Genomic DNA, 14,406 nt, shown 5'->3' on the forward strand with positions numbered 1-14,406 from the left:
GTTTTACCAGCTAGTGGATAAGCAACTTGAGGCCAGGGACCACCTGTCGTGCTTGCTTGCTTACCGTCCATAAATCCTTGCATAGGACTTAAGTGTAATGGGTATATCTGCATACTTTATAAAACTGTAACGTTTTAGAGCTGGATAGGGTCTTTGAGGTTATCTTGTTTCAGAGTTGGGGAATCAAGAACAGCTTTAAAATGGGAAGATTAGTAATATACCTCTTTCCTTGGTTATTAGAAGAGTAAGATGAGCTAATATAATGTGTGTGAAAAGTTAGGTGTCCTATTAATTAAAACTTTTTTTTTTTTTTTTTTGGCTTAGAGCATGAATCAAAATAGTTTACAAAAGTCTTTTTATGTGATAAATTAGACAATATTTCTGGGTGGAAATCCCCTTTTCTTTCTCTTTCTCATATTCAAATGTATGTTCAAAATGTCCATGTTCAAATGTATCTCCAGATTTGAGATCATACCATCATTTCCTCAAAGCATATTATCTGATAGGTTAAATTTGCTGATTTGTATAAAATATTCCAATTAGGTATACATCATCAAGTGGTAGGTTTAGCTTTTGGGCATGCCTATATTGAAGTGGCAGATTGAGGCTATAGAGGTTGAGGTTACAGTATCTATTTTTTTTTAATTTTTTTTAACGTTTATTTATTTTTGAGACAGAGAGAGACAGAGCATAAACGGGGGAGGGTCAGAGAGAGAGGGAGACACAGAACTTGAAACAGGCTTCAGGCTCTGAGCGGTCAGCACAGAGCCCGATGCAGGGCTCGAACTCACAGACGGTGAGATCATGACCTGAGCCGAAGTCGGACGCTTAACCGACTGAGCCACCCAGGTGTCCCACAGTATCTATTTTTTTTAATGTTTGTTTATTTTTGAGAGGGAGAGAACACAAGCCAGGGAGGGACAGGGACGGAGAGAGAGGGAGACAGAGGATCCGAGGCGGGCTCTGCACTGACAGCAGCAAGCCCTATGTGCATCCTGAACTCAGGAACCATGAGATCATGACCTGAGTCAAAGTCGGACACTCGACTGACTGAGCCACCCAGGCACCCCAAGGTTACAGTATCTGAAGACTGAAGTACTTTATTTGAATTTAAATACTCTTTTTTAGAAGTCTCCAGTTATGGGAACCGGTATTGATTATTTTCAAATGTTTTTATTTAATTTTTTCTTTCCTAGATTTTCTTGTAATCACCTCTACCAAAGCCTTCAAGATGGTACTAGCAGACCTTGGAAGAAAAATAACATCAGCATTACGCTCATTGAGCAATGCCACCATTATCAATGAAGAGGTATGTAAAATATGTGAAATGCATGTGATAGCACATCATTACTAGCATTGGGGAGGTGAATTATTAGTAATCTCTCTGTTTATATTTGTTCTGTTGTAGATTTAATCATTGTAGGTAAACACTTAAAACTGAAGACACTAGTTAGTGTCTTTTATTGAGTTGACCGTCTTACTGTTTAACTTGCTATAAAGAATTATAAGAAAAGAAACAACAACAACAAAAAACCGAACCTTCACTAACATGTAAAAATGACATACATTTTATGTTTTAAAAAAGGGCTTAGGTCTGGAGATACACTTTTGCTTTGTCTCTTGACATAGGCCTAAAACTTCATTGTCCTGCTTCTTTTTTCTTGGCTAGGCATGTGTGTGTGTCTCACCTTTTTCTCTTTGACTTCTACTTAGCATTCTTGTTAAAGGCTAGTATTTTTATTTTGTCTACTTTGATTCATTTTCTCTGAAATCTTCACTCAGTTGTTTTAGAGATTTTGTAAGCTGATTCCTTGTATGGTGTCTGAAATACTCTTCCTCCTGGCTTTCTTGTTTTAAGTTTAAAATATGTCTTTCTGGGGGTGTCTGGGTGGCTCAGAAATTTGAGCATCCAACTCTTGATTTCAGCTCAGGTCATGGTCCCAGGGTCTCAGGACCCCCTGTTGGCTCCATGCAGAGTGTGTTAGTCGTTTTGATCATAGAGTCTGCTTAAGATTCTCTCTCTCTTTCACCCTCCCTCTCTGTCTCCTCTTCTGCCCCCCTTTCTCTCTAAAATAAAAAAATATATATTAAAAAAAATTCTTAAAATATTTCTTTCTTTTTCCCCCCATGTCTTGTGTCTTAATGATTTGTGAATTGAAAAAAGATGAGAGTCCACAAGTGTACTTTATATTTTGTGGTACCAATGGGAGAGTACTGAATTTGGTTTTAGAAGACCTTGTTTAGTGACCTACTTAGTAGCTTGTGATAGAAATCTGGGCAAGTCAACTTCAGATTCTTTAATGTATAAAATAAGAAAAAAGCACTTACCTTATAAGATGGTTTTAAGGATCAAATGAAATAATAGATGAAAAGTACTTTCTAACTTGGAAGTTTGAAAAAAAAATTCTTTTTTTTTTTAATTAAAAAAATTTTTAATTCCAGTGTGGTTAACAAACAGTGCTATATTAGTTCAATACAGTGTATAATACAGTGATTCAGTATTTCTGTACATTACTCAGTGCTCACTGGGAAGAAATTCTAATGCAGAATTTGTTATCAATATTTTAATAAGCTAATGGAATTGAATAATTTTGGGACCATCTTTGAATTTAGCTAGTCCAGCCTTTTAGTTAACAGCAACAGAAAGTCAGTTTCACATGTTTATTTATTGGAAGAACCAGGATTAGTGTGTTTTTTCTAATTCCTCATCCAGTGCTTTTTCTAATAATTAAAACCATTGTTTAGTCTTTGGAATTCAGAATAAATAAAACAACAGCTTTCAAAACAGTTTTCCCTATTGTGTAACCTTTATGCTTTTTATGTTTATAGTGGAGAAAAAAAGAAACCAGGGAAAAGAGCTTAGTGGGAAGTAGAGTTAAAGCTACTGCTTGAATTAGCAAACTTCTCTGTTCCTAGTACTGTGCTGCTAGGGAATTAACAAGAAGAAATCCCTCTAATGAAAGATCAGTTCCATTTTTATCAGGCCCTTTTAGTGAGAGATAGATCTGATAAGCCTCTGTAGGATGTACGAAGTGAGTTGAAGATGGGAATTCATTCAAGAAGATTTGAGGGACTACATTTTTTTTTAAAGATTTTATGTTTGAGTCATCTCTGTACCCAGTGTGGAGCTCAAACCCACAGCCTGAGATTGAGCATCACACCGTCCACTGACTGAGCCAGCCAGGTGCCCCAAGGAATACATTTTTGCTGGCACCAGGGATTTGGCAGTGACAGAATAGACTACAGAATCCCTGTCCTCATGGAGCTTACAGTTTAGTGTGTAAACACTTATTTACATGAGCAACAAAGGCCTCACCTTTTTTAAGACTTTATAGTTTGTGACCTTTTAACTGGCCTTGTAACTCAGCAAATATATGATAGTTTTTTTTTTATTTTTTTTCAATGTTTATTTATTTTGAGAGACAGAGTGTGGGCGGGGGAGGGGCAGAGAGAGAGAGTGAAAGAGAGAGAAACCCAAGCAGGCTCCCAGCATAGAGCCTGATGCATGGCTCAAAGTCACAAACCATGAGATCATGACCTGAACCAAAATCAAGTGGGGCGGTTAACCGACTGAACCACCCAGGTGCCCTGATAGTGAGTTATCAATGGAGGATAGTTTTCTTTTCAACTTTGTTCCTCTGCTCTGAGTGGAAATAGTAAGACTGCTAGGTCAGACTTGGTTATTTTTTGTTGTTGTTGTTATATTTTCCTCCATGGTAGTGCAATTAAGCAGATATAGTGAATATAAAGTGCTGTGTATCAGCCACAGAAGGTGTTCAATAGCAGCATCTCTTGCGTAGTAACTTTCTTTGGCTTAAAGAAAAAGTCTTTACTACTGTTATGTTAATATAGGAATAAAATTGTGATAATATTTGGTTGAATAAAACTAAATAGAATGTCTTATTTTGACAACATGATTAGACATTTGATAAAATGCTCTTTCTAAGGCTAATTGAAAAACTTTTTTTCCTATAATAGTGTAGTATTATTTTTATTAAGTTATGGTAGTATATGATGAGTAATCAGCCATTGTTTTTATAAGATTGAAATGATACACGGGGAGTGTTAAACTTTTTTGGGGGGTTGTGTTAAATTTTTATGTATTTATTTATTTGCAGGTATTAAATGCTATGCTAAAAGAAGTATGTACAGCATTATTGGAAGCAGATGTTAATATTAAACTAGTGAAGCAACTAAGAGAAAATGTAAAGTAAGTTAAATTAATCAGGTAAAAAGCAGGCAAAACTGAATTTAGTTTACTGAGATGAGCTAACCAGAAAAGTCTGCTATATCAAGAAATGTTTCTGCTTTAAGCATTTGAAAAGAATAGAACTCATATGTTGCAAGACTGTATTTATAGTATGTTTCCATAATGATGTTTCAAAGAATAAACTACATGTGGCTTTCATTTAATTATGGATTTCTTTCCATTTTACTCCTTTATTTGGATGGATTCAATCATATACAGTATAGTGTTTCGATATAAAAGCCTTTTAACAATTCTTCATACAAAAGTGGTGCCAGTTTATCCTTTTCAGGCTTAAGATGACATTAATGAGCTTCCTTCATTATTGGAGAATTGTATTCATTTCTTGCTCTCCTTTTTGATTTTCTGTCCGTATTTGAATGAAGGAGTAATGTGTGTCATCTCAGTTACTGTGTTCACTGGGAAAGGCACTGACTGGGGCAGGGCTCATAGAGTAATACAGGCACCTCACTTAACTTCTTGAATCCTCGCCCTTGTCATGTCCAGGCCATCTTTCCTTTTCATACTGTTAGACTGGGTAATGAATGTAGAACTGCTGGCATTTACACATTTAGAATTAGAGAAAATAATCCTATTTTCTGCTGGGTGTAAAGATGTATAAAGTATATATGTAAAAATAAGTAAATAAAATTAATACTTTGTGGTGATATGAGGACAAATTAATATTTAGACTTAAAAAAAAAAAAAAAACCTTGAAAAACTAACCAGTCTTGCGTCTAATATTTCCTGATCAGTTTTTTAAGATATAGACTTATAAATCTGTGGTAATTATATGCATGTTAATCAGAGGGCTACTAATGTGAATGATTGAATATTTTTACATTCTCTGGAGCAGAAACTTTTTTTCAGAACGTCTTAACTGGCTTTTCTCTCCTACCCACAAATAACCATCATCATGAAGGTCTGCTATTGATCTTGAAGAGATGGCATCTGGTCTTAACAAAAGAAAAATGATTCAGCACGCTGTATTTAAAGAACTTGTGAAGGTAAGAGTATATCAGGATTGTGCTGTGATTCTCTGTAGACCTCAGTGGGTAAAAATACATTAGCAATGCGAACAAGAATATTATTTCAGAATACTTACTTACATTTTTATAGAATATTCATCTGTATTAAAAATATTAACGGAAAGATTATTAACTTTTCTAAAGGGGCCTATGTTTATTATTGACTTTTCTGAATACAAAGTTCTGAGTATAGATATGAAAGGCCAGTACTATTCCTGCAACAATTCCCAAAGCCAGGTTACAAAAAAGTAAAACTGCACTACAGATTAATGGATGGAAGGGCCTCTCTTGAGTTTATCTTCTTTAGCATCAGGTTTTACCTTATTGGTCTTACTTTTGTATGGAAAGTCACTCTTGACAAGTCTTCTTTTCTGAACTGTTCATTGTTTACAGAATTCCCTTTGAAAAGACCAAATATCCCAACTCTTGCTTAGATTATGAGCAATTGGTGAAATTTTATTTTGCAAGTGGTAAATATAGCCTATTACTTTGTATCACCTTAGAACTGATTTTGCTTCCGTGGTCATGAAAATTAAGGTGAGAATCTTAGAGCTTTAAAAAATATATATGGGTCTTGGGGCACTTGGGTGACTCAATCAGTTAAGCATCTGACTCTTGATTTTGGCTCAGGTCATGGTCTCATGGTTGGGAGATTGAGCCCCATTGGGCACCATGCTGTGCATGGCGTCTGCTTAAGATTCTGTCTTTCTCTCTCTCCCCCTACCCCTACTCCTTCTGCTCCTCTTGTGCTCTCTGTCTGTCTCTCTCTCACTCTCACTCTCTCTCACTTTCTCAAAAAAAAAAAAAAAAAAAGAAAAAATAAATAGGGGCACTTGGGTGGCTCAGTTGGTTGAACGTTCAACTTCAGCTCAGGTAATGATCTCACAGTCCGTGGGTTCGAGCCCCGTTTTGGACTCTGTGCTGACAGCTCAGAGCCTGGAGCCTGCTTTGGATTCTGTGTCTCCCTCTCTTTTTGCCCTTCCCCTGCTTGTGCTCTGTCTCTCTCTCTCAAAAATAAATAAACATTAAAAAAAACAGATATAGGTTCAGTGGTAGGGGGAGAAAAGGAAGGAACTATAAAAACTTTTTTTAGAGCAACAGATGTCTGCTAGTGGTCTTCTAGTATTTTTCCATTTATTGTGTGAGTAGTTTCATTTATTCCTTTGGTTTCTTATGGACTAATAAATAAAAAAAGAAATTCAGACGTAAATGAGGTCAGAGAATTTATCCAGTCATGCTTCTTCATTTGTAGTTGAGAAAAGTGAGACAGCTAGTTAGTGGCAAACCCAGGTCTGATCTCTAAACTCTGTAGGATTCCTCACATTATTTCCAGTTTGCTTTTTATCTAGAATCTAAAATGGAAAATTTGCCTCTGTAGGCAAAATAGGGAAATAGTCAAGTTTTATGGGAATGGTAGGATTATGGTTGCCTTTTATACCAAAGTGCCTTAAAATTATTTTTACAATTTAGAAGTTGTGGCGATAGGGGTTTTGAATGTAAGCATATGTTAACCCAATCTTATTAATTTATTTCTGGTACATAGCTTGTAGACCCTGGAGTTAAAGCATGGACACCCACTAAAGGAAAACAGAATGTGATCATGTTTGTTGGATTGCAAGGGAGTGGTAAAACAACAACATGTTCAAAGGTAAATTATACTTAGTTTTAAAAAAGTCATGGAACATATATGTTTGTATATATCAAGTTTTATGTTAAAGCCAGGCTAGAATGCTCGCTTTACAATTTTGTGTTATTTGATGTGTCTTATTATTTTTTTGTAATAGCTTTTTGTACGGTAAGAAGAAAGAATCCCAGATTGTGATTGCTTTTTATAAGAATCGTAGACTTCTACATAGCTATCCTGTTTCTTTTACCAAAGAGACTGTTCCTGTACTTCAAGGACATGAGGATATGATTTTTGGAGAAGAGAACATGGAAAGTTTAGCTTATCTCCTGTGGTTCCAGGCTCTCTTTTCACAGTGTCCCCCCCCCCAACATAATCATAGATCTTTATTTTGCATATCCTTCTACTAATTTTTAATTCATTATACCACCTCTTTCTTCAGAATTAAATGCCTCAAGTTTTTTACCGGATTTTGTTTCACAAGCCTCAACTATGTTATAGTCTATAAAAAAAGAAAAAAGGATTATTTCTTAGAGGATTCTATTATTTATTTTTACTTAACATTAATAGTAGTTAGTATTTTTCACTATGGTAATTATTGCTTGATCATTTTATGTCCTTTGAATGTTACTGTATGGCAGTTAGAATTTAAACTCTTTAGCAAATTCGCCATGTTCAAAAATGTAGGGGTGCCTGGGTGGCTCAGTCAGTTGAGCGACTGACTTCGGCTCACGTCACGATCTCATGGTTTGTGGGTTCGAGCCCTGCGTCGGGCTCTGTGCTGACAGCTCAGAGCCTGCAGCCTGCTTCGGATTCTGTGTCTCCCTCTCTCTCTGCCCCTCCCCCACTCATGCTCTGTCTCTCTCTCTGTCTCAGAAATAAACATTTAAAAAAAGTAATAGTGGTGTGTGTATATAAATATAAATATATACGTGTGTATATATATATAATGGAATGTTTGCTGTGTTCAAAAATGTAATAATAGTGGTGTGTGTACATATGTATATATATTATATATATAACGTATAATATATATATTATATAATAGAATATAATATATAATATATATATTATATATAATAGAATATAATATATATAATGAAATGGAATATATACGTGTGTGTGTGTGTGTGTGTGTGTGTGTGTGTGTGTGTATGTATATATATATATATATAATGGAATGTTACTCGGCCATAAAAAAGAATGAAATCTTGCCATTTGAAATGATATGGATGGGGGTGCCTGGGTGGCTTAGTCGAAGTGTCCAGCTTCAGCTCAGGTCATGATCTGAAGGTTCTTGAGTTCGAGCCCTGCGTCAGGCTCTGTGTTGACAGAGCCTGGAGCCTGCTTTGGATTCTGTGTCTCCCTCTCTCTCTGTCCCTCTTGCACTCTGTCTTTCTCTCTCTCTCAAAAATAAACATCAAAAAAATTAATGAAATGACATGAGTGGAGCTAGAGAGTATTATGCTAAGTGAAATAAGTCAGAGAAAGACAAATACTATATGATTTCACTCATGTGGAATTTAAGAAAGAAAACAAATGTGAGCAAGGGGAAAAAGAAAAGAGAGACAAAGAAACAGACTCTTAGGGTGCCTGGGTGGCTCAGTCGTTTAAGTGTCCAACTCTTGATTTTGGCTTGGGTCATGATCTCATGATTTGTGAGATTGAGCCCTGTGTCAGGCTCTGCACTGACAGTGCGGAGCCTGCTTGGAATTCTACCTTTCTCTCTCCCTCTCTCTCTGCCCCTCCCCTGCTCACGCTCTCTCTCTCTCTCTCTCTCTCAAAAATAAAGAAACTTAAAGAAAAAAGAAACAGACTCTTTAAACTATAGAGAACAAACTGATGGTTATCAGAGGGGAGGTAGGTGGGGTGATGGGCAAAATAGGTGATGGGGATTAAGGAATGCGCTTGCTGTGATGAGCACCGGGTGTTGTATGGAAGTGTTGAATCACTGTATTATACACCTGAAACTAATATTATACTGGTAACTAACTGAAATTAAAATTAAAACTGTTAAAAATGTAATACTACGACTCTTAGGAGAATATGAGCAGTTTTACTTCAATCCTTAAGTAAATAACAAGAGTAAACAAAAGTATTTTGTGTATAATAATTTGTATTTATTGATATTGTATTTTTTAAATCTTATTTTCCCAGTTAGCATATTATTACCAGAGGAAAGGTTGGAAGACCTGTTTGATATGTGCAGACACATTCAGAGCAGGTAATGTGTTGAAATTTGAAAACCGTTCTCTGTAATTTTTATTTTCAAGTCTGAGAACTCATTAATTCTTTATTTTATAGGAGCTTTTGACCAACTAAAACAGAATGCTACCAAAGCAAGAATTCCATTCTATGGAAGGTGGGTTTCTGGTTTTTATTTTGATACTCATGTCTTCTCTAAGTTTTTATTTTATGCCATGTTGTGACACTTTTTAATATTTACTTAGAAGTTTAAATCTTTCTGGAACTAAGTAGGGTATAATTAATAAATTATCTTTTATTATTGTACCATGACTCTTCTGATCCAGCCTTATAGATCAGAGTGGACATTATTTAGTTCATAATTCTGCCTGTATTTACCATCCTGCCTTGCATGCCTTCTGACTTGCTTCCCTATTCCTGTTGTTTCTTTTAAGACCTATCTGAAGCATTCCTTGATTAAATACACACTGGTGAATTCCATACTGTTTCTTTAGTACATAATTTTAAAAAGTTGTGTTTGAACATCTTAAAATAGCTTATAATTTGTCATTAACTCAGAGATTCTGATCATTGCTGTCCTTCATTTGATACAGTAGTTCAGGTAGGTAGTTTATACATGTTAGAATGATTGATGAAAAAAATCAAGTCTAGATTGATTTTAGGACTTTTTGAGAGGATAGCATTTTTTTAACATTATTAATATAAATGGTTTATTATACCCTTAGAAAGAAAGTTTAAAGAAGCTAAACTTTGAAGTAATTAAATGAATGATATCATTTTGTTAGTCACTGCCTTCTACTTTTTGGCTGGCCAGAAATGCGAACGAACTTTCACTTTCCATGTATTCTTTATTTAAATTTTTTTCCTTTCAGTTTTATTTATTTATTTATTTATTTATTTTTATTAAATTTTTTTTTTTAATTTTTTTTTCAACGTTTTTATTTATTTTTGGGACAGAGAGAGACAGAGCATGAATGGGGGAGGCGCAGAGAGAGAGGGAGACACAGAATCGGAAACAGGCTCCAGGCTCCGAGCCATCAGCCCAGAGCCCGATGCGGGGCTTGAACTCACGGACCGCGAGATCGTGACCTGGCTGAAGTCGGACGCTTAACCGACTGCGCCACCCAGGCGCCCCTAAATTTTTTTTTTTAACGTTTATTTATCTTTGAAACAGAGAAAGACAGAGCATGAATGGGGGAGGGTCAGAGAGAGAGGGAGACACAGAATCCGAAACAGGCTCCAGGTTCTGAGCGGTCAGCACAGAGCCCGACGCAGGGCTCGAACTCACGGACTGTGAGATCATTACCTGAGCTGAAGTCGGCCGCTTAACCGACTGAGCCACCCAGACACCCCTCCTTTCAGTTTTTTTATGATAATGTCTTACAGGTAGATTAAAGAATAATGTTAGGAATTTTATCTTTTTAGGATAAGAATGGTTTCTAATATAGATTTAAAAATCAAGGGATAAAAAAATCAAGGAATAGTAAAATTTTATCTTTAGGGTTCAAAATTTGTAAACAATTTAGCTGATAATTACTTGAACTATTGGCCAAAGCCAAACCATTTTCTTTTAAAGTTTATCTTTTTTTTTTTTTTTTTTTTGCGAGGGAGGGGAGGGACAGAAAGAGGAAGAGAGAAAGAGAATCCCAAGTAGGCTCCACATGGTCAGCACGTGGGACTCAAACTCATAAACCGTGAGATTTCACCTGAGCTGAAATCAGAGGCCAGACGCTTAAATGGCTGAGCCACCCAGGCGCCCTTACTTATTTATTTTGTGAGAGAGAGGGTGTACGAGCACGTGTGAGCATGAACAGGGGAGGAGGCAGAGAGAGGGAGAGAAAGTGCATGCAAGAGAATCCCAAGCAGGCTCTACATGGTCAGCACAGAGCCTGATGCAGGGCTCAATCTCACAAACTTTGAGATCATGACCTGAGCCAAAATCAAGAGTTGGATGCTTAACTGACTGAGCCACCCACGGACCCCCAAAGCCAGAGCATTTTTAAACAGTTCTCTCAATACCATTTATTAAATAATCTCTCCTTTGCTCATGTAAACTTTGCTGAGCCAAACTTAAGAAACATCATGTATGTGTGGAGTAAAGTATTAGTGTATCATTGTTTCCTCTGGGAGGACTGAAGGGAGTGAGACTGAGGAAGAATTTGAACTGCATCTCTGCTGTTAAATTTACATATTAACATTTATTTTAGGGGGTGGTACATGTAGGACTGTTTGTTATATTATCATTTGTTCTGTGTTAAAAAAAAACTTTCACATAAAACTTTTAAAGAAGTGAAAGCACTAACAGTTTCACTTCCTAGTTACCAGTTTTTAGTGTGTCCACCTGTGCTTTTTTTCTATGTCAGTACAAACAACCACACAGAAAGATAATTTGAAATTGAAATGGAGTGTTACAGTGCTTTGTACCTTGATTCTTGTGGTAGTGGTTATATGTAAATTTGTCAAAACTCATCAAAATGAACATTTAAAATAGTGCATCTTCCTGTATATCAGTAGACCACTGTAGAGTTGATTACAAGTGGGGTCTTTTTTTTTAATTACAAATGAGATCTTATGACCAGATTGTGATTACTCTTAGGAGGGAGTGTGGTGCTGGTTATTGTTTTTTGATCTGGGTGTGTTTGCTTTGTGAAAATTCACTGAGTTTATAATTTGTGCAGCTTTTCTATATATATATTATACTTCGTTAACACATTTACAAAAAAAATGGGATCTTAATAATTCTGGAATAGATAATATACTATTTAATGTAATTCTGTTTTATGACATTTTTTTTCCAACATTCTCTTGCCTAGTCTCACCTGCTTATTTTCCTAGATTAAATTTTAAAATTCCATATTAAGTTCCAAAAAGAAAAATCTCTCTTAAGATTTTGATTGGAAGTACATTGAAACCAATTAATCAACTTAGTGAAGAGTTGACATCTTTACTGTATTTGTATAGTTAGCTTAGAAACCTACTGTGTCATTTTTGCTTTAAAAACTTATGTCCTTAAATATAGTAATTTTCTTCATTTAAATCTCACACATATTTTTATCAAATGCCTTCATACCTGATTTTTATTGTTAATTTAGGGGGAAAACTTTTTTTAACATATGTCCTTTCATCTGACAATTTTGATCTGTATAAGAAATTGCCGCTACTGAAAACAGTGAAAATTAAAATGGGATTTCGTTTCTTTTTTTTTCTTTAATTTAAATGTTTATTTATTTTTGAGATGGAGAGAGAGAGAGAGAGGGATAGAGGGAGATGGAGGATCTGAAGTGGGCTTTGTGCTGGCAAGCAGAGAGCCCAACGCTGGGCTTGAACTCATGAACTGTGAGATCACAACCTGAGCCAAAGTCAGACATTTAATTGATTGAGCCACCCAGGAGCCTTGGGATTTCATTTCTTGATTTTCAAGTTGAAAAGAGTTTTGAGAATTGTGAAAATGTAGTGAAATAGGAATGAAATTAAAATTTTATGGAAGACATTTTCCTCTTAGGAGCCAAAAGCCTACCATCAAATGTAATAACGTTCAGGTTATAGGAGTACCAGAAGAAGAGAGAGAAAAGGGGCCAGAAAATTTATTTGAGGAAGTAATAGCTGAAAACTTCCCTAATCTGGGGAAGGAAACAGACATCCACATCCAAGAGGCACAGAGAACTCCCATCAAAATCAACAAAGAAGAAACAAAAGTCCAAATTATCATATCATTTGATACAAATTCAAGCTGTAAGAATATGTCATCACAATTTCAAAGAAACAACATTATGAACTCTTCATATTGACTATGTTTTTAATACCAAGAAATTGAAAAAACCTCAGATGACCAACAATAGGGCATTTATTCAAGAAATGATTGCGTAGCCATATGATGGAATGCTATATAGCTTAAAAGTCATGTTTTACAAGAATAATGGTTTTATAAAATGCTTAAGAAAGGGTGTTAAATGGGAAAACGTGTGAAACACTAACTCAGTCATTTATTTACGAAAATATAAAAAGTATCTGAGGAAAACACATTCAGAGAAGACGTGGCAGAATCACGTAGAATTTTGTGATTGGAAAACTGGATATTGCTTGATGATACTCTAGAAGTGGTTTGCTATTTTTATTTTTTTTTTGTTTGCTATTTTTAATATTTATTAGATATTGTTATTCTAAATTGCAGTTGTGATCATTATGACTTTTTCAGAATGCATTAAAGGTGTAGAAACAGTTTCCAAATTATTAGTATTCATAAGTTTTGCTCTTGTGGTTGTTAAATCATTTGTCCTTGTTAAATAGCTATACAGAAATGGATCCTGTTATCATTGCCTCTGAAGGAGTGGACAAATTCAAAAATGAAAATTTTGAAATTATTATTGTTGATACAAGTGGCCGCCATAAACAGGAAGACTCTTTGTTTGAAGAAATGCTTCAAGTCGCTAATGCTATAGTAAGTAGCTTTCAATTTAATAACATTGTAAGGACTTTGGTTAACTTAATTGCAAAACCTGACTGAATTTATGATCCATGTAAATTTATAAGTTATTTTTTGCCTGTATGATAGATTCCAAGTAATTTATTTCTATTTTGGGTACATATATCTGTATGGTAAGGACTTAATTTTCTCTAACTAGGTATGAAATTTTCATAAGTAAGTATCAAAAATTTCCTTTCTTAATTATCTTATTAGTATATATAAGAAAAAATAAGAAACAAAAGTTTAGAATTAACTTTTAATATCTGTTGAATTTCCTTTCTGTAAATTAAATTGGAACATTTACCTGAGATGGATTTTGAAAGATTTTCAAAATGAAGCACTTAAAAATGTTAATCATCATTTAGTGTCTCTTTAAAATTATGATGGAAATAATCTGGGGAGAAGAGGCGGTTTGTAAATAATCTGTAGCACATATTTTGCCCATGAACCCATGTTTTGCCATTGAAGAGTTGGCAGTGATTCTTTAGTTAATGGTTAATGCTAGTGAGGTTTTCTTTAGGCATGCCATTATTTTGACCTAGTTGAGCAGAGCTTAGGGAAAGAGCCTCACCTCTGTTTTATTAATATTGGTTTTAGTGCTTACTCTTATGTGTTTTTTCCTCTGATTTACTTTTGCTATTCCCTTTGCTTAGAATGTGATTTCTCCAGATCTTTGCATAACTTTTTTCCTCTTTATTCAGGTCACACTTTAGCTAAAACGTTACTACCTCCAGAGAGACCTCCCCTGGCTGCCCCACCTAAAGAAGCCTCCCACATCTCAAAACTCATACTCTCTATCTCATTTTAATTATCGTACATCTTAAAGTTTACTTGCCCA

The 14,406-nt window shown here is 35.2% G+C and overlaps 1 protein-coding gene across 3 annotated transcripts in view; it reads left to right on the plus strand.

Annotated features, from left to right (window-relative positions):
- SRP54 (signal recognition particle 54) overlaps positions 1-14,406 on the plus strand; it is a 40,286-nt gene that overhangs the window by 9,788 nt on the left and 16,092 nt on the right. For all 3 annotated transcript variants that reach the window (XM_040476919.1, XM_040476920.1, XM_040476921.1), the window contains 7 exons: positions 1,197-1,309; positions 4,119-4,210; positions 5,169-5,253; positions 6,818-6,922; positions 9,056-9,122; positions 9,203-9,260; positions 13,391-13,541. In XM_040476919.1, the coding sequence (XP_040332853.1) occupies positions 1,197-1,309; positions 4,119-4,210; positions 5,169-5,253; positions 6,818-6,922; positions 9,056-9,122; positions 9,203-9,260; positions 13,391-13,541 (671 nt within the window). The remainder of the gene's footprint in view (positions 1-1,196; positions 1,310-4,118; positions 4,211-5,168; positions 5,254-6,817; positions 6,923-9,055; positions 9,123-9,202; positions 9,261-13,390; positions 13,542-14,406) is intronic.

This window comes from Herpailurus yagouaroundi, unplaced genomic scaffold (genome assembly GCF_014898765.1).
Source record: "Herpailurus yagouaroundi ecotype Mexico unplaced genomic scaffold, PumYag 141, whole genome shotgun sequence".
NCBI classification, from domain to species: Eukaryota; Metazoa; Chordata; class Mammalia; order Carnivora; family Felidae; genus Herpailurus; species Herpailurus yagouaroundi.